At 31.5% G+C, this 22,633-nt stretch overlaps 1 protein-coding gene across 2 annotated transcripts in view; it reads right to left on the reverse strand.

The window, feature by feature from the left end:
- LOC149486397 (homeobox protein unc-4-like) overlaps positions 1–19,717 on the reverse strand; it is a 37,485-nt gene extending 17,768 nt beyond the window's left edge. For both annotated transcript variants that reach the window (XM_089697800.1, XM_089697799.1), the window contains exon 1: positions 19,446–19,717. In XM_089697800.1, the coding sequence (XP_089553926.1) occupies positions 19,446–19,659 (214 nt within the window). In that variant the 5' untranslated portion in view covers positions 19,660–19,717. The remainder of the gene's footprint in view (positions 1–19,445) is intronic.
- Between the last annotated feature and the right edge of the window lie 2,916 nt (positions 19,718–22,633).

Here is a 22,633-nt window from a genome sequence, read left to right on the forward strand (position 1 = left end):
TATTTTTAATTATTGTTAAGTCTAAGATAAGATGATGATTACGAAGAATTAAGCAGTTTACAGACAGTTATTTTTCAACAAAACTAAAATAATTTTATTGTGATAATTTTCAGTGCAATGCATAATGCATATATATCTAACTGATAATTAAATAAACAACATACTACTTACATGAATATTCAACGAAATCACAACCCGACACACCATTATCATATCATATTAACATTTACCTCGTAAAAAGGTTCGCAATATCTGAAATTAACGTTGCAAAAAAGTAAAAGGGAAGTCATAATGTCTACTTAAGAGTTGTTCAGTATGTGATCGGATTTTTAAGGTGTTGAAATTATGTAGGTGCATGTAGGAGGATTGTAGATTAAAATAATTGGATAATTGTTAACTGCCGGTTATTTGTACAAGCACAGATTCATAAAGACATTAATGTTTGCGGAAGTATAGGACTGTTATCTAGACATATATAATTATCGGGTAACGAATAGTTTGATATATTTCTTAATTAAATGTTAAGATTTAACCATTGTACCTATTTGACAGCACTTTGACAGTTTGTTTTATAGCCTTGTTAAAATCCTTGTTTTGTTGTTTAAAGCTAAAGTAACGTACCTAAATGTGGTTAAAAAGAAATAGATATTTTACAAAATTTGATTCACAATAGTATTTCAATTCACATTCTTCATTTGTTCACCTATAAATACTACTACACTTTTAAGGACAACGAGAATATTCGTTTAGGAATATAGCTAAGTACTAATTGCAGTAGGCTCTTCCAATTATAAATTATGTATATAAGTTCCTAATTCCCTAATACCTAATTAAGAAATAAAATACATATATGCGGAGAAACTTTGTCTTGCAGTTATCTACTATCATGATGCACATGATCTTAAATGAATAATAAATTCACAAAAAGGGAATGATAAATTGTTCCAAAAAGCAAAACACCTAAATTAAATTAATTAAAAACAGGTGAGAATTAGCTCTATAAAATGTTTAATTTCATTTCCTGCGAAAACGTGTCGTGACTCGTGACGAAATTGCTCAAACTTTCAAACTCAAAATTTCTTTGTAAAACATACAAAAAATAATTACAAGTTGCTCGCACGGCGTCGGTGATCGCCTATAATTTGCGTTCGATCCCGGGAAATTAATTTCGAAAACACTGCCAATAATAAAGTAATAATTTTGATTCAGAATACGTATCTGGCGGGTTGGGAGCCACGCCCCCCGGACTGGATTCCTTGGTGTTACTTATAAAATTGAAACAATATTAATGACTGTTGCCAAATACATTTATCATACCACCATTTCGATAATGAGATTCGTTCTCTGCATTTTGCGCAAGCTCTTCGCGTATAATGAAAGAGTAGTGTTATCGTACAATCCTATATACGGAACCAATAAGAAAATATTCTTATTCTACCTAATAAATATAAATAAAAGTCACTTCTTTATGTTTAGTTCACGGTCAGGTTATCGAAATCAAATAATTTAATCAAATAATAATAACAATTTGTTCATACAACTCATAATATGTAAATAAATAAACACATCCGCACAGTAACACGCTTAATTTAATAATTTTCCATTTTTTACATTTTTTAAATAAAACTTCAAAATTACGTCATGCAGCCGTTCATAAATTTTATTTTTTAGTACAATAATTGATCATGTCCAGCAGAACCTTGTAAAATGATTTAAAATTATTGCCAAGTTTATTCACGAGATTTTCAACAGCATTTTTTGCGTGTACGTGATGTGATGAAGACATTGATTCCGATACTTGCATATTATCAAAAACGGTGCAGTAAACTGTTCCCCGAAAAAACTTTAATTCAATTATATGACCTCTTTTCTACATGGGATCGGTTAGTGTATTGATAATTTTGTAGTTATTTTTGTTTAGAACGTAGCTGTAGGCATCATGTTAAGAACATAAATGGGAGTGCAGAAGCCTGAGACACAGTTTTTGACTAATTCAGGAGCCGAAATAAAAAAAAATGTAATTTCTCTTTCTAAAACGATTAGCTATAGGTATTTTGATTATTAGTTTATTATGTCAACAAACAAAACAAAACAATTCTTAAATTCTTAACCTAGCAACAACGCAAGGGATTAATGAGGAAAATGTGGTCAAAAGATGTAGGAATATAGGCACTAGGTAGCTATTAATTGATAAAATCAATTTTACAAATGATATTAATTATAATTACCTAACATCAGTCGAATTTTTTTTACAATTTATTTACTTGGTACCTACCTAATATCCTTAAAGTCCTTGTAATATGAAAAATAACTATGAAGAGTTTTCAAAAATATAATTAAAATTGGCGTGAACTTTTTATTAATTTTTACACTCTTTTTATTTAATCGGATTCATTTAACTAGATAATAAATTTGCACATTCCTATTAGAGTCTTAAAATACACGGAGAAATAAATGGAATCAGAATATCAAGAAACGTCAGTTTAAAATACTGAATGCTTGTACATATTATCATTTGATATCTCCGTGATATGCACTTCAAAGGAATCTCTTTACGTCTGCATAAAAATGTCATTTAAACACCCAGTATAAAAGTGCAGATACACGTTATAATTGCGTATAATATAGTGGTTGGTTGCCATCGCCTGGAGCTACACCGTATTCAAAGATTGAAACGTGATAAATGGATATTACAATATATTACAAAGCGTATATTAACGGCAATTTTGGCTCGCCGATATGAGGTGTAATAAAATTTTAATATTTTATGAAAACAATATCGATCACTTTAACTCTTGATTGATGGCTGATGGTTAAAAGTGAATGCTTTTGTTTTAAGTGTTTCACTTAAAATTTTCAATTAAAAAGAGAATATGTGACTAGATACCTATACAGAATTATTTTGTAAGAATGAATTTATTAGTTTATTACTTCCCCAAAAATACTTAGAATATACATTCAAGTACCTAGGTACCTATATTAAATACTAGCGGTCCGCCCCGGCTTCGCTCGTGGTACATATTTAGCAATAAAAGGTAGCCTATGTTCTTTCTCAGGGTCTAAAGATTATTTGTGCCAAATTTCATCAAAATCGGTCCAGTAATTTATGCGTGAAAACCATACATACATACATACATACATACAAACCTTTCCTCTTTATAATATTAGTATAGATATTTTTTAAATTATGTGTTTATATCATTAACCAAAATATTATTCTTTTTTATTTTTTATAATTCAGTTACGTTTAACCTATAACTAACATTTTTTACTCTTCTTACATAGACATAAAATTTCTCAACAAAACATTTTTCCACATCCCTTACCAAAAACATCAGTGAATCCTGACGTAAAAATAATTAATCTATTAATCAAAAACACTACCAACATTCAAAAACAGAACAAGTTCACCAACCTGACGTCACAATTGCACAGATAAACAAGAACAGCTGCAGCAGTGCGTACGTTACATTATCTGTGCCGGTCTCTCGGGTGCTATAACTCACGTCTTGTTCGCTTGTGGTTACTGTTTGTTCGTGACGTTTGTGTTATTAATTCTAATTATTTAAAAGTTTGGTCATTTGGTAAGACCTTGTATTTAGTTTTAGTGAATAATTAAAGTTTGATTTTGTTTACCTATGACATAGAGCTGCATTTGGACTTATCCAAATGCAGCTCTATGTAAAGATTTTATCTCGCTCTTTAAAATCAACAACACAATAAGTAGACAGTAATTCAGTTAACATAAATTTGATAGGTATTATATTAAAGAAATGTAAGTAGGTACTAGGTATGTAATTAGAATATTAATTTTAAAGTAATAAAAATAATAAATTATAGAATAATCTATACTCTCCAACATAACTAAGTATTAAATTAGCCAACCAATGACCATCTTCGTTAATAATATCCTGGCAACAATTTTTTATAATAAGTTTACATTTGACTTTAATTTGTTAACAATAATTGTTGCCATTATTTTTTAGTAAAAAACATATCCTCAGAAACTGCATTCATAATTAAACAGATTCTTAAATTAGATACTGATTTTCCAATTCTTAACAAAACATCCAATAAAATGCTTGACTTCTGTCTATTGTAAAGGGCACAGATAAAGCAAGGGTACTTGAGCCCAGCGACATGTGTATCGTATAATCCATTGCGGCTGCTGATGCTGTAGGGCCCTCGAGGGAGGAATTTATCACAGATTTGCTACCCTAGTGGAAGTATTTGATATAGAATATTTAATACACTTTCGAATACAGTTAGGTGCAAGATTTATTGGTGAAGTGGCAATTTAATTTCATGAAAACAATGTTTCTATTAATGGAAGCAAAATGTACCTAGGAACGCGATTTTTTACTAAGATTAGGATTATCAGTGTTAATTTTATATTTGTTTCAATTTCATTCATATATATTTGCATATTATAATGGTCACCATGTCAGACCAAGACCTTTTTTCCTAGTTTCCAAAAGTATTTCCAATTGAAACAGTAACGCGCTAAACAATACCGAAGAGGTCATATTTATAATTGCATAGATATAGAAATTAGATAAGTTTCCCATTTTCCCTAAAATTTCTAGCGTAAAGTTCCATTCAAACCCTTTCAAAGTTCTTATCACTCTATCCTTTCTTTTGGAAAACTCTCAACGTCTCATAAAGAGAGGCTGACATTACATTACACATATTTCACAACAAAAAATCAGACTACAATTGCGACACAAAAGATACCTAGCGTATTAATAATAATTAAATTACGCCCTCAATAATTGTCCCCACACTTTGTCGGCGATCACAAGGGCCGCGTTATCATTGACATAACTCGTTAGAGATTTATTGCCGTCATTATCGCGCCTGCCCTTTGCGTTAAATAATTAAGTTCGATATTTGTATCGATATTAAGTCCGTTGATAAAACCTCGAAATTATTAGTACAATGACATAAGAGATACAGTGGTCATAACAATGTGTCTTTGATTGCAGTCAATCGAGTGTTTTGTGTTATTGGGTTGATTCGATTCAAGATTTCCTTTGACATATTTTTGCGACAATGCCTATATTTTATTCCAACAAACTTTTATCCATACCATTGCATTCACTGATTATTTTTATTCGTTTGAAATTTAATTTTCTATTGCTTATTCAGAATAATATACTTGAATAAGATTTTTTGCATAATTTATACCTATCTTTTTATCACCTCTATTTCATTACTTTGATTGCCTCAAAGTTTTTGTGTCCTTGTTGTTGTGTAACAAAACTATCATTTTGCAGCCTGAAAATGTGAACAATGTTAGGTAAACAAAGTGACCAATTACAAACCCTTCCCGAACCATCAAGGTGTTTGTGACCCGTACAAAAAACTAATTAAAATTTCGCAGTATTTATTTAGACAATTTGTCACGGTACAGTTAAGGTGACCGAACTCATATTCTTAAGGGCACGGTTTTAAATAGCGCACGACGCGTGACGCGGGACTTAATTTTATGCTACATTAATAGCGAAGGGTTTTAATAGGGTTAGTTATGGTGGTCTGACAGACCCCCAGTGTTCGCGGGGTTAACGGATTAGGTACCTTTAGGCTTGTGTTTGTATTGCTAATAGATGTATATCCGAGATTTGAGCCACTCATCTGTTTGGATTAAGGATGAGCTGAAGAAATGGTTGGATGATGAGATTATGAAGCAAGGTATTGTAGAATTAGGTAGGTATGTTTTAATGATAAATAATTGATGTTGCATAATAAGGTAAGGTACCTAGGTATAAGGTAAGGTAGGTACCTAATGCTTTTAGATATAGGCCCCTTTTTTTATAATACAAAGATAAATAACTCTGTCTATAAATTCAACGGTAGACCTACGTAATTTAAAATTTTACTTTTCGTTTTAAACGTCTATAAAATAATTTGAAGATGTACATAAATCATTCGACTTCTTATGATAATTTTATTAGAAATGATAATTATTTAAAATACCCATTTTCCTGTTTAAAAATTACATTCACGTTTAATAAAAAATAGGTGTCGAATATATTTCGACTTCGAATATATTTAAGGAAAACTATCCTTCTATCTTAGATAATTTATGTGAAATATGTGCAAAAGAAACACGGTCACAGTTATTAATTGTTTATAATTATTTGCTAGTTATAATTTATTCACGACATTGCGTCATACGCCGGCGTGAAATTAGTTTTGTTTTTTTTTTTGTTTGACAAATAAAAAAAACTCGTGGGTGATATTTTTTTAGAACCGTCCCATGGCAAATTAGCAACATAATTGCGAAAAAATATTAATTAGTTAGAGCATGACATTTGTTTAATTTTACGATTTGTTTGTATTTTTTTTTCCTTTCGAATTTTACTATTATATTTGAACGTCGAAGTCTTGTGGTTAAAATAGTATTTAGGGTCAACTCATCTAATTCTGTGACAAAACAGAATATGAAAAAAAAAACAGGCTAAACTTTATAAATTTTATTTTTATTTTTAATAGGAACATTAATCAATCTTCTATTTATCATATGGAGCAAGTGTATTCTTAACACATATGAATTAACTCAGCGTAAAATGAGCTTAATCAAACCACGATGACTTGTCTAATTCTGTGACAATCTCCCTAATTCGGTGATAGTACTTCTCTAATTATGTTATAACCGAATTAAGCGAGTATTTATTATTTTTTAACACAAAAGTAAAAAAAAAATACAATTAATAAAAAATATAAACATATTGAAAGTAATAATTATGTATTTATTAATCAACGAGAAACTACCTATCAAAAGAGGGGAACAATAAAAACATATTGGACTTTATAATTATTGTTTGTGTGTACAGATTCATTTTTGACTGCAGAATAAATTTGAAGAAAATTGCGGATGTCAGGGTTGTTTCATTATATTTTCTATTTTTATTTTTGTCTTCCTCCATGCTGTCTAAAATAAAAGAATAACTCACTTAATTATGTGATAAAAAAAATAACGGACTTTTTTAAAATGCTTGAAAGCGATCCTACTTTTTTACCTGAGTAAAAATAAATATTTTCTGACTTAAGGGGGCGCATAAAGCAAAATAACCAATCTTCTATTAGATGATACGTGTAATATGCAAGACCAAATCTAAAAAATAAAATATATATCAAACTAGATGATATGTTCAACGATTCTGTTTAATCAAAAACATAAAATATTAAAATTTACTCGATAAAAAAAAATCACCAAGTTAGCTCTAATTTTCACACTTTTACGTTTTCTACTTGACATGGAAATACTTATTATGATTTTTTTTTTCATAAACAATTATATTAAAACATTTGCAAGATATTTGTCAGTGCATTTTGTGTAATTACTTTTAGTTTTGGTTTTATCTGCGATAAACCACTTTTGGCGCTCTTTTTTTCTCGAGATAAACGTTTGATTTTGTCACGATAAAAGTGGTTTATCGCAGATAAAACCAAAACTAAAAGTAATTACACAAAATGCTCTGACAAATATCTTGCAAATGTTTTAATATAATTGTTTATGAAAAAAAAATCATAATAAGTATTACCATGTCAAGTAGAAAACGTAAAAGTGTGAAAATTAGAGCTAACTTGGTGATTTTTTTTTATCGAGTAAATTTTAATATTTTATGTTTTTGATTAAACAGAATCGTTGAACATATCATCTAGTTTGATATATATTTTATTTTTTAGATTTGGTCTTGCATATTACACGTATCATCTAATAGAAGATTGGTTATTTTGCTTTATGCGCCCCCTTAAACGACTAACGTATACGTACAGAAAACAATTATTAATACACGAATTGAAAATAATAAAAATTTACTTGGTTAATTCGGTGACACTGTTTTGAGTTGCAATCTTGAGAATCGTTAACTTTTTGAACCCAGGAAATAAGGTATTATGCAAAAACAAATGAAAAATTACTAAAACCCTTAGATTACAAAATAAAAGACAGATGGAGCGTTGCCGAACTAAACCGAATAATTTATCGTCATTTCCATAAAGCTATGTGTGCTGTCATTTCGCCGCTGCACTGTACGTACACGGTGCTTCTGTGTGCGTGTTATGTTACCAGATATTGAAAAATTTCCCAAATTTTTGCCCGACTACGGAAGAAAGAGGGTTATGTTTTTCGAGTGTAGGTATGTATGTATAATATTTCTTTGACACGCCCTGCAGTATAAACTGTTGGATCGATTTTGAGTTGTGACTTGTGAGGTGTCATTGCAATCATCTGAATTATGAAGGTAGCTGTGGTGGTAGTGACGTAGGCTACATAAATTATTAGCAGTCATGTTTTAATTTTTATCTTATATATAAAATTCTCGTGTCACAATGTTAGTCTGCATACTCCTCCGAAACGGGTGGACCGATTCTCATGAAATTTTCTGTGCATATCGGGTAAGTCTGAGAATCGGCCAACATCTATTTTTCATATGTACCACGGGCGAAGCCGGGGCGGACCGCTAGTTTTAATATAAATTCGGGTTTTTGATATTATTTTATAATATTGTAAAAATTATTTTATCACCTATCTAGTATCTAGTTACTAAAGTTATACATGGATAAAATAACTTTATTCAATTTTTATTAAATAAATTACATTAAATTTATTAAATAAATTACATTAAAAAAAGTTTTTATTTTTCAAAACATATGAATGCGAATAGCGGTAGTTTTTAGTCGAGAATGCGGGACATTTTATTTTCATCATATCCATCATGTGTTCACATGAATTAAATCGCAAGCGAAAACGACGCTTTTTATAAAAGTAACAAAAAAATGTATAATGCTTTTTAAAATAATCTAATAATGACCATGAACTTTTATTGCACTATACAAATAATCACATTCACGATCGAAAAATCCAACAGCACTACCCCGAATATCTTTTAACCATTTTACCCCTAAAAATGGCAAATTCATTTTCAAAATACTGGCAGCATACGTTGAAGTTTTGAATTCCTTCGTATTTGTAAAATTATTATTTGTATACAAAATTAAATAAGCCAAATAATCTACAGAAAATCTGTAAAACGATGTTTTATCTTTTTGTTTGTTTTCGGGAACAAGTTTTGCAGCGTTTTAATATCACAAGACAGCATTTTTTTATTAAAATATCAAACCCCTTTTGACGTATTGCATGACACTAGAATCGCTATAGCACTAGCGGAGGAACGTATTCGTTTTTGATTTCGTATTTTCTTTGACAAGGGCGATGAATGATTGACATGCTCCATCTGTATTTTATTTTGTAATCTAAGCTAAAACCTTTATCGGTATCAACAAGAATATGTTTTTAGCAATTAATTGTCAAAGTATCGTGTACTTACACTTACATTTTCTATTTAAAATTAATTAAATAATGACAGCACAGTTGCACGCTACCGGTGAAACGTCAAACATGGCGGGCGCAGTGACAAATCCCGTGATTGTTACTATCTCACCCGCACGATTTTAACAAAAATTTGTACACGAAAAGAAGCTTTATTACCATACCATAGGGTTAATTTTAATGTATTGGATTTTACTCCTATAACGCTGTAAAAGAGTCCAAACGTTGTATCTCCGAATTAAGTGAGTCACATAATTAGGTGAGTTTACCCTACTTTACTTCTCATAAAATAAAGGAATCAAGAGTCAAGACCATCGAACATAATCAATTTTGTTACAAGCAATCAATTGTAAAGCTCACAAAATGAGCGCAATTATGACAAAGTTTTGAAATACTTATAGGTACCTTATACCTACTACCTAGTAACTAGGTTTCTTCACATTTCTACATAATAAGTTATTAAATATGACATACAAACTATAAGTAACCACACACCACACCGTTTATATTTATTATTTCGTAAACAGTGCATTATTGGTCTATTCCTTTATAGCAAGACAGTTACCCAAGAGAGCAATTGGAAGCTACCTAGCCAAGCCGCTAAACTACAAGCCATATTGGCGCGAAATCAAACCTCTCCCGTGGCTAATTCCAAAGGGTGAATAGGGCAAAACGATACACTGTTAAAGTAAATAGTAAAAAAGCGAATCGAATTTGACAAATGCGTGTTTTGGGCGCACGCGACCGGCGATTAGACACGCGCGATGCAAGATGTGATGATACGGAACAAAATAGAACATTTTGAGGTTGTGCTCTATTGTTGGAATGAATCATGGACGGAAAATATGTCACAGTATAATAGTAACCAATTGTTACTAAATTTCATTAATAGAAAATACTTAGCAATGTATAATTTACTATATAATTGATAATAAGTTAAACCCGAAGGTCCCGAAGATAGCTATAATAATATGTCATAATGTAATCCGATAATACCTAAGTAAAATTACGTTATCGAATTAAGTGTTAAAATCTCGTAAGATTATGTAATTTCCAAAATAAGAGAAAACTAAATTAACAACATGAATAATTACGGCAAAAAAATTGTATGTATTTAATAATTGTAATCGATTGCTCGATTGATCAATTGGAATTAAAATTGTAATCAAATATTTTATAAATTAAAATAAAAGTATTTTATAGTTTTTTTTTTAAATAAAAAGAAACATACGTTCATTTTTTAAACGTAAACAAAAAAGCTCACCATTACCTTATTAATTTAACACAACAGCTGGCTAAAACCAAGGTCTTTGGTTTTTTGGAAGCGTCCTCCCCCGTCCGGGGAGTGTGAGGAAATGACCCTTGAAATTGGTTCCCGCCCTGTTCGGTTACATTTCGCGCATCTTGCCGACGACTTGACTAATAGGCCTTATTACGTACATTTTTGGCCTTTTGTCACTTATTCGTGGTAAAGCTACGCTGTAATCATTATGTGATGCAATTTCTTCTGACGCGAACATTCCAATTTCCATGACTCAGTATTTATAAATTTAATATTTATAAGGCTTATGCATAGTGATTACATTAGTACAAAAGAATTAAAGATTGTTAAATTAATATTTTTAAAAGCTTACGTCATTATAGAATAGACAAAAAATCCCATTAGCACACTCCAATTGAGATAAAAGAGCAAAAGATCCTAAATCAACATAAAGGAAGATAAAATTTACAAATAGCGAAATAACATTCGATTTAACGAAGGGTGGGTGTAATAATTTATGTGTGCTCTATTTCAGCTCGGTCCCCTCGTTATGTAGCCCTTTATTGATGTACTTTTGACTAGTTGTGATTTCTGTTTATTACACCATTTAATTTTACTGCTTAGTGCTTGTTTTCTGCTTTAATGAGATTGACTTTTTGCCGGCTTCTGGTACAGGTGAATGTATAAAGAAGTGTTAATGTTTTTACAACGTCTAAATTATAATGCGCTTTGAAGCCTCTGATAATAATTAATCGAAGCTTTTTATGTAGTTTATACAAACAACACTTCACCATCAAGCGTCGATATAATTAAAGCGGACAAAATTCTATCTAATATCCATTGTAACCTATAGGTACGTTCTAGACAAAACGTTACTTAAGCTGTTCTTTAATTGCCTGAAAATCGTAAAAAAAATCCAATTAAAGTCGTAACAATTGAATTATTTACTCTATAAAAGTTAGAACTGGCTGAAAATAAAATCAATAGCTATGACAAACAAAGAGAATAAACAATAGCATGATTTCAAAATTGGAATATTTTTTCCCGTCGTTCGTTTAGCGAAGAATGAAATTGATTCGACTTGCTTCAACTCAATCAAAATCGCAGAGCTATTGTTTTTATAAATGATACTGTTACATGAATGAACAATGGTAGGTAAACCATTTAGATTTCTTGATTTAGCTACCTACTCAATAAAAGATCAATCTATCGGCAGTATTTTAGTTCATTAATCTATTAATAATAAATGTATGTAGATATGAATGTACTTATTAATTTCGTTTTGAAAAATATTTATTATATAGGTAATTATCTGATTTTTTATGAAAGTAGGTACCATAGTAAGAACTAAGACCTGACTCAGAGAAGTTGAGTGTTGGCCGTAGCCGATTTTTACGTTGAGAATAATTAAGAGTCGACTTACAAAGAATATGAAAAAAAAATGTTTTTATTTTAGTTAAGGTATTAATGACGAGTTTATTATTTATATTATTTCACGTAATTTAATACATTGTCCATTAGTCAATATCTACCTAAGTAGGTAATACAAAACAAAACATCATAATTTAATTAATGTTAATGTTATAATTTTTTATTCTTGTATTTTATCAGACTCGTGTAATCCCAGATTTAACATTTAGCATTGATGTGGATTACCTACTTTAACGAAATAAAAAGAAAAAAGTATAATTACGTAAGAATTTATTATAATTTAGAATTATTGAAGGTAATTCCGGCTTGGGTTTTGACAAAAAAGCTTAACAACCTGTTAAATAAACGAACCATAAGGATAACAGGCTTAATATTATAATCAAATAAAATTATCTGCAAAAAGTATTACAGGCAATTAATAATACCAATAAACTGTGTTAATTAATATTGTCAAAAAGCAAATTTAATAAATGGAAAATAAAAAAGTACGTCCTTCATCACTTTAAATAAAAATTTATTATAAAATATAAGTTTTTATTGAATAATTTTATAATTTAATAGATATATGAATAATGTTGTAGTCTCTTCTTTGCATAAAGACTCTTCAAAATTTCGCCAAACTAAGATTTTGCAGAAAATCAATTCTTATAAGTTATAACACATTTTTATGTACAAAAAATATTAACATAAATAACAAACGATTTTCGCAGCATCAAAACAAATACATTGGTCATCCATTTTTAACACGAAACCAAAATAACAGCACTAACCAACACCCACACAAAGCCTCGAAATAGATAAAGGAATAAATTACCAACACTTTTGTATTTCATTTTGGACGCATTTCCATAAACACCCAGCCTTGTTAATCACGGTATTATAAACCTCCAGGTGCATATAAATCATCTCGAAAAACTATTGATATTTCTATTATATGCCGATAAAAAATGGATTGTTGCCAGTCACAAAGCGGGGTGGTCATGCGTCATCCACAAAACATTTAACAAGCTAATTCCGTGGGTAACACCTCAGCGCTAGAGCCGACAAAGGCTCGATAAAATCAGAGTATCGACATCGATGTTTGGAGCGACGCGCGCGCAGCAGGCGGCCGAATTCGAAACTAATAACTTACATTTGGATTACGCTCGTTAGGCTCTTCGCACCTTGCCGGCGTTTACTTTTTATTAATGCACAATTTATTCAAATAGGAATTATTCTAATAATATTAAAATGATAACTTATAGCTAGGATTGGGAGTTAGAGACGCGGGCCGGTGTTTTCTTTTTGTGACTCGAAACTACAGATTGTGTTCTCAGACTCGATCATTGTCACAGATATTTTATGTACTCAGCACCATGTTTAAATTAAAGTATAGTACCGATCGCGATGTATAATAACAGGCGACGAATTTTTAATTTTTTGTTTATCATGAATAGGTTTATAGTTTATACATTATATATTATTTTATATTTGAATAGGATAAATGTTGATGAGTAGGTACTTGGTGAGTAGTTGAGTATCTACAAATCTATTGAACTCGTATCGTAGGTATGAAGTACAGTTTATTTCTTAGTTTGCGACACTTTATTTGTACCTAATTTCAATTATATATATATTATATATATATATATATCTTCTTATATATAAAAATGAATCGCAAAATGTGTTGGTAAGCGCATAACTCGAGAACGGCTGAACCGATTTCGATAATTCTTTTTTTATTATATTCCTTGAAGTACGAGGATGGTTCTTATGCAGAGAAAACGTAAATATGTACCACGGGCGAAGACCCGGGGCAGACCGCTAGTATATCAATATATTTACACTGTTTTTTGTTCAATAAATATAAATTTACATAGATTATATTCGAATTTTTAACTCCTAATAATAGAGATAATATTTTGTGCGATAAAACGCATGACGACAGGAACAAACAAACAATTAAACAATTAAACAATTTATTTATTGTTCAGCATGGCGGTGTGGTCACAATCATTTACAGGAGAGCCTTAACTAATGTATATTACAGATTACAGGGTGTCCCACTGTTGGTAGATATACTATAACGTTGGTAGATCGAAGGAGGTTATAGTTTTACATACGATGAGTTCGTAAAAAATACTTATAAAATTCCAGACGCATTTTTTTTTTCAAAAAGATGAATTCTTAAAACTCTCTACACACTTTACCCATGAGTCATGACTGAGCGAGATATAGGTAAGTACCTAATTGTTCAAAATTAGGAATTAAAATATCCATAATGCTACAACATAGCTTTTAAAATTATTTTTTAATTTTAAAAATCCTATTACGTAGGTATAGGTAGGGCTCCATATTTTGTGCCTATCTCTTAAAAATAATTTAAAAACGCTCTAACAATCTTCAAGTTCTATACCTTACATTACATAGCAACAAATAAAACAGATTAATTTCGATACATTCAAAGAAAATTCTTAGTTAGGAAAGTTATTAATCTTCTTATATATAAAAATGAATCGCAAAATGTGTTGGTAAGCGCATAACTCGAGAACGGCTGAACCGATTTCGATAATTCTTTTTTTATTATATTCCTTGAAGTACGAGGATGGTTTTTATGTAGAGAAAACGTAAATATGTACCACGGGCGAAGCCGGGGCGGACCGCTAGTATAATAATATCTTTGATAGTTAGATCCTACGAAACAAATGCGAAAGTTTGAGGATGTGTGTGTTTGTTACTCTTTCACGCAAATTCTACTGTATACTACAGTATTCATGGTTTAGGAATTTTAGCTTGTGCTTTAAGAACAAAGTGAAAGACAAGATGATTAAAATGCAAATTTTTGAGATTGAGTTTGAGTTAGGTATAAATGTATTAAAATACGCAGAACTCTTAAACATTATAGTTAAGTTAGCACACCATAATAGCGGAAAAGAATTACCTACAGAAAATTATAAACTGAATTAATTAAGGTTTAATATCAATTAAACATTTACATTAAAATTTGTAATTGCTAGGTTAAGCTGTTAATTCCGTTTATACGAAGGTCAATTGCACTAGGATATAAATATTTTGTTCTTGCAGGCCTAAAAACTTATTAAGGTAGGTACCGATTACCGATGGTTTATTTCTTCTGGGTTTGCTCCGCGCTTTTATCTATACGGCCAAGTGACGGGCAAATATTACCTACATTCGTTATTTCAAAGCTATAGTATACCTATTATTATTCATTTTATTTTTATTTATAATCTTTATTGCATACAACACAAATACAAATTTCACACACACCAACAGGACATTTGATGCAAAGGGCGGCTTTATTGCTTCAAGCAATATCTTCCAAGCAACCCGAGCAGCCAATGTATTGGAAAAAAAAAGAAAATAACCTACCTGCCTACGTAATTTTTTAAGCTATTGCATAGCTTTTATCTCAGACTTTGAGCGCGGCGACCGAATGTAAAAATTCCGTAACGAAAAAACCTAACACCTCCAATCCAACCGGCACAGCGATGCGATGCTTTACCGCGGCAGTCCTCGAGTGCCACACGGCACACGTATTTTTTTTGTAACAAATATTTAAATAAAGTGGAACTAGTGAATTGTGTGATTTAGGTACTATAAAATGCAGTTCCATCAAGAGGCAACAATACTTATAAATTACTAGCGGTCCGCCCCGGCTTCGCCCGTGGTACATATGAAAAATAGATGTTGGCCGATTCTCAGACTTACCCGATATGCACAGAAAATTTCATGAGAATCGGTCCACCCGTTTCGGGGGAGTATGCAGACTAACATTGTGACTAGGGAATGCAAATCCGTTTACTTTACAAAATCCGGATTTTGAAAAACGGATTTATACAATAATCCGGAGAATCCGGATTTAGCAGATTTTGAATGAAAAATTTGACTTTTCCGTTTGAAACGTTTATTATTATGTAAAATCAATAAAAAAACATGAATCTTAGTTAAATCAAATGTATTTATATTTTTCAATACCTAGAAATTAACTAGACAAACTCTAAAATTCTAATAAAATAAAAACTTTTACACTTTGGTAAAGAAAAAACATAAAGCAGACTCCTTGTCACATCCATCAGACATAAACATTATAACAAAACATTTAATATTTTCTTAGATAATAGAAACATCAAACAACATAAATTGCAAACAGAGTTTTCATCATACCTATACATATTAAAACGAAACAGCTTCAATTTTCTAAATCAGTAAGCAAAATCCTATTTTGCTTTTTCATTCTTTATTAGTAATGATGACAGTCTTTCCATCAGAGTTCTTATTTTTATCAAAATCAGTAATAACAAAATTCAAATTTTCATGATCACAACTATTTACACACAAAGTATAACTTCAATAAACAAGATTCTACAAAGTTAAAAAAAAATACTTATTAATCATAGCTAAAATAAAACATTATAAATGGAAGCTACTCCATTACTTAGCCTGTCTTCACTCGAATACTCGAAGCTGCGTAAAAGCTGAAATACGTTCCAGTCGACGCTTCGAATGGTTAATAATTTAATATATTGTCGATAAATTGTTGTAAACAAAAGTCAACAGTAATGCAATATGATATCTAAGATCTAAATTCAAACGTATTATTTCTAGGCCCGCTTCGCGACGTGTCGCGGTTCGCGCCAATTCGACTGCTTGCGCGGGAACGGGATGCACTTACAGTGCCATCTATCGTCTAACGCAAGAAACATTAGAACCTATAAATATTGTCTAGATCTGTGAATATTGTAATACTGTGCTAATATGTTCGAAAAATCCGGATTCCATTCTTTAAATCCGGATTTAAAAGCCTATTTAAATTCGAGCAAAATCCGGATTTTTCGGATTTCGGGTAATCCGGATTGCATTCCCTAATTGTGACACGAGAATTTTATATATAAGAAGATATCAGAGCTAGGTATAGGTAAGTTCTCGTTTCAAGCAAAGACGATACGGAAGTAAAAACGAAACATAGAAAACATTAGAGCGGGTGGTGAAAATAATAACATGGTGTTTTGCAGTGGTAATAAAAATATCTATACAAAAACTAATAATTACTTTGTTTATCGCTCTTCATTTTTTTATAATCTACGTTTTTAAAACAGCGGAGACTTTTTATACCTATCTCTGACTACCTAGTTTTTCTTCTTCTTTTAATCTTCTGTTCTTCTACTGTTTGTAACAGACTTTTTATAAGTTATTAAATTAAATATGAATAAAACAATGAAAGAAAGGCATTTGGTATAATATCATAGATATTATTAGGTACCTACCTACCTAATTAGTATAATTACATGTAAAACTGCAGACATGATTTAAAAGAGCAACTAGGTAGGTACCTATATGGAGTTTCTTGCCGGTTCTTCTCCGTATAGATACTTTGCTTTCCGAATCGGTGGTAAATGTTAAAAATATGTAATGACGTTTCAAAAGTGCCTCTAGAAGAAGTCTTATTGAATAAATAAATGTTTGAGTTTGAGTTAAATTAGGAAGATATTTATTTGATCCTACTTTCTTACAAGAAAATTTTCTAACGGATCGGTATCAATGCAATGATTCTGATTTAGTTTGGAATTGGAAAGAGAAGGCTAGAAAAACAGAGTTCCTTTTAAATTAGCTTTTAAAATTGGTGATTGATTGATAATAATATGTAGGCAGGTATTTTAATTATTAATAAAAAATTTAAGTCGAATTTAATTTTAATTTATAACCAACGTTATCATGTTTAGGTATTAAATTGTAGAGAAACTTTTGCATAATTTAATTGTCTAACTCTACGGCGACAGGATATTATTTAAAATAGACTATTTCCATAAATATTTAAATACATAAAAATATTTAGACATTCATGCAAATAGCCATTTAATAATTTAAACACATACCTAAAACATATTGTTTTTTAGTAAGACATAGGTAAAGAAACACAGAAGAAACTCAAAATATTTTATAGGTAGGTATATCATTTTCTTGTCGCATACAAAATTCTCTACCTACATATTTTTTTCTTTCTCTATACGTAAAAATAACATCTTATTCATTAGGTATATTATGTATAATAATTGTTTTCTAAGTACTTAAGTACTTAGTTTCTACATTTTACCGTCCGTCCTAAAGAAACGCACAGATCCGACGGCTATGAGCTTTCTCGAAATTTATTATTTCTTGATCTAGATAGGTATTTTTTTTAATAAAGAGTAAAGACATATCTCATTATTTTAATAATATGTTTGAAGTTATTTTTGTTAGCGCTTAATTGTCGAAATCAACTTAACTACTTTCAAAATCAAAATTGGTTCAGCACTTCATGTGTGAAAGCTTGATAAACGGATCTTTAAAAAAATCCATTAACATTTTATTCCGATAAAAAGAAGAAAATACCTATTGTGAACGTGTTTTTTTGTGAGTTTTAATTACCTAACCCTTTAATATTATCTACCTAGAAATACATAGCAATATATAATATATAGGTACCTACTATACCTACAATAAATTCTTGGTAGGTATTAAAAGTTATTTCTTTCTTTATATCCTTTTTCATACTTATTTATAAACAATTGTAAAGAAATCAAAGTTATTAGGTAGGTACCTAATTATTATTAAATGTACAAAGTCTGAAATAATTTAATTAATCTTCGAATTTATTGGTATTCTTCATAGGTAGGTTAGTTTTTTATAGGTACCTAGGTATTTATTTTGAAGTCTTCGGGTCTTAAAAGTATAAGGTATCAAATTTGTTAAGATGCTATCTACTTATTTAAATTTATTTCATCTATCTACCTAGGTAGGTATATCTTCTACCTAAGTAGGTATTTGACTAAGTAATATGATGAATAATTTTAATTTTATGTAGGTATCTATTCATTTTACCTGTTAAAATTATTTCAATGTTTCATAATTTAAATTTGTTAAGAAATATATTTTTTTTTATAGATAATTTCCAATAAGTAGGTACCTACCTACAACAACAAACTCTTTCAACTCTATGACTCTACCATCCCTTATGTCATCTTTATATTTAAACATATCAATATTATTATGGAAATTACATCGCTCATTATTATTTAGGTACTAACTACTAGGTAGGTACCTACTACTACACTTCTATTAGTATCTACTACTAGTTATAACTACAGTAGTATTGAATCCAGAATCCTACATGATAAATATTTTGTAGAGTAGGTAATTACAAAATTTTTAGGTAGGTAGGTATGTTATGAATAAACCCATCTACTAATCCACTATCTTAGATTTATATTTCTAGATAGGTACCTAAACTGTATATTGGTAACCTAATCCCGTATTAAAACAACTATCCCCATTACCTCTGTCCTATACCAAATCTTCCACAACAACAATCAAAATTCTTGTAAGCAACAACGCACCCTTACTCCATTCACTTATTAGCTATTAATACGTAAAACATACCCTTACTGCTTCCTCCGTCTTCATTAGAATCCTCGCTCGGCGGGCCGTGCGGGGCCCTCGCCGGCAGCGGGTGCGGCAGCCGGGGCCTTGCCAGGAACGGCGGCGGGACTCCAAAGAACGGCAGAAACGGGGGCCACGTGGGCCTGGGCGCCAAACCCGCCGCCGCGGCCGCGTACAGCTGCAGCGGCGCCGGCAGACCACCTTCCAACACCATACCGACAATCCTTAACACCCACTTATACGCATTGTCACCACATCACACCACAAACACAACTGTGCTTCCCGCGTTTAGCGACAGCACTGACATGGCGCGCTCGGCCTAGGCGGAGCGACCCCTTCCTTCCGAACTCATTCCCGCCTCTTTCATATTATAGATTTATTTCGTTGTGACGCGCTAAACAATAATACACCTTATGTCTTGCGAGTACAGAAGGATATTAAATGGAGGTTATAAATTAAGCTCGGCATACGTGAGAATAACGACGCTGTTGCCGGTCGAAAACGTATGTTAAAGTAGACTCTATTTCAATATGATAGAGTTCAATTTTAATGTATTTCTGATTATATATTGGATTGGCACTCATACGTTAGTATGGGGCGCAGTCGTAATCTTTTTTAGCCGCATGGCGCTACAAAAACAAGTATAGACATAATCAGAAAGATGCTATGTTATAGATTGTTTCTAATATATTAGGTTTCGTAATATTTGCTGGTAGAGTCACAGAAAATAGAAATTGGTAAGTTACCTAATAGAGTATTATCTCTACATTTTGTAGAGTTTACAAGAATTATGAAAACTTTTTGAAAAATGTCTTATTTTTGGCTTATAATAAGTGCATTGTGATTGAATATAATATTATGGTGATTAGGATCTATAAATCTGTAGTAGGTTGTTACTTGTTATTATTAGAAAAAATAAATCTTGCTTTGAAATGAAGATAGATTAAAAATATTTTAATGAAAATAATTTTCTAACAATCACTGCTCATTGCGGCTCAATTTGAAACTAATTATATGGTAGGTACCGACTCAAAAGTTATTAACATATACAATAGGTGTTGCGTAAAACTAGATTACAGCCGCATTCTAATGACCGGACGAACTATCAATCATACAAAATTAACACGTTACAGATTGTGTTCTGACATTGATGAATCATAAACGAAAGGCAATCAATTTCACAATTCCTTATTCCATTAAACAAAAAAGCAATAACCTAATTGACATAAATAATAATAAAATGTGTCAAGACGGGCGTGCGAGGCGACGTGACAGCTGTATCGGGGATCTCGCACTGAGCGGCGAGTTGCTCGTGCTCCGCCCTCCGCACGGCGAGCGAGCTCTGCTGGGCCTCGCTCAGCGGGGCGGGGCGAGCGAGCGGTGCGGGGCGGTGCGGGGGAGGGGAGCAGGAGCGGGAGGGAGGGCTGGGCGGCGCCCCACAAGGGGGTGAGCGAAAGCTTAGCGTTGCATGAATTTAATTAGTGCGAGGAGCACCTCGGGCGCATTAGGAGCTGCGATGGGCGAAGCAATAAAAGATATAAAGGAATGAGTATAAATTAAAAGTTAAATAGAGGATGTGGGCTGTGGCGAGTTAGAGGGAGAGGGCGCGGAGATGGTACCCCCGTCCCGTTCTATCCTGGATGAACGTAATTGTTTGACGACCTTATTAGTATCAGTTAAATGTCGCGCTCTCTTTTTCTCCGGCGAATTTAATTAGTTTTTAATTAGGGACGGCTTAATGAGTCTTTCAGGATAGGTATTTTAGCTTTCTCTGTTTGTTTTCGGAATATTGTTTGTATAATTGGTATTAACCCTTACTTTTAGTATTAAAATCCTTGTTTAGTTTTAAACAAATATTAAGAATTTAAGAAGATAGGTATTAAATATGATACCTACCTATTGTGAATATATTTGTTGTTTTATTTAGACTATCTTTATACCCTTCATCATTTAGACTGATTTAGGTATTAGATACCTACGTCAAATAAAACATACCTAGATAGGTAGAGAGTAGGTACCTAGAGACATTTTTGTCATTTTTTACAAAATATTATTAAAATATGAAGCTATTGTATTTCGCCTCTTGACTAGGTAGGTAGGTACTAGGTATCTACTAATTTTTTTTTTTCAAGTTAAAAGTAGGTATTTATTTCAACTCCTACGCGAGTTTTTACGTTGGATTAAAAACACAACAATGTCATAACAGATAACTAACCATTTAAAAACTTCTCATACAACCGGCAACTGAAACAAATAACTAAAATTATCATAAAACCGAACGGTATCATAATAATTTTTCAATATATAAAACCGACTTCCATAAAATCTCGTTCAATAAAATCCAATAGAAAATAATACGCGGACATAACTTTCATAATAAACTGAAACGATCCCAAGCACATGCGCCTTCAGAACATCTATCTTCAATTCAGTTTAGATACCATTCCCCGTCTCTTTTTATTGCTTGTAAAGTGATATTTGTGTCCCGCTCTAGCATATTAGGCTGCCCATTCACGCTTCTGTCGTTAGTCCTCATTATAGCGTGGCTTACAGCGAGGCGAAAAGCGTTCGTCCTGAATGGGGCGCTTTACTTGTTATTGATGTTATATACGTTGCTCTTAATGTAGCATTTGGAAAATATTGTTCCTTTGTTTATTATACTATGGTTGTTTATAATGTGAGCTTAAGGTAGGTATCTAATAAATATCTATAGGTAGGTATATTGCTTGTAATCCATTATTCCGCAAAGCCGTATACAAAAATCATGGAGACAAGGGGAAAAAATCTCTACCTGTACTTTCGAATTCTCATCTGCACTCAGGTGGACAGCTTACAAGTGACGGCATAGTGCTGAATCTTATTATTTTATGCTCTCATATCGTTCTAGATAGGTCACCTGGTGGATCAAATGACCCATAACTTTTTCAACATGGGCCTGTAGTCTAAATGTGTCCAATGTTAAAACGGCGCTTAAATGTCTGTTCAAACAATGAAATCATAAGTATCTACATTATAGAATACCAAAAATGTATTCTACAAATAAAATAACAGTATTACCCACGGTTAAAGTTTTAATTAACCCAATCGGGGCATAGCGAATGTTTATTTTTTATTGATAACACAAGATGGATGACGGACACGCGCGAACACAATTGATTTAAAATTAAAATGGCAACTTTATGATGGAT

This window comes from Colias philodice, chromosome 8 (genome assembly GCF_061535455.1).
Source record: "Colias philodice isolate Cphi_HAF_F1 chromosome 8, ilColPhil1 Martin Lab GWU primary, whole genome shotgun sequence".
NCBI lineage: Eukaryota > Metazoa > Arthropoda > Insecta > Lepidoptera > Pieridae > Colias > Colias philodice.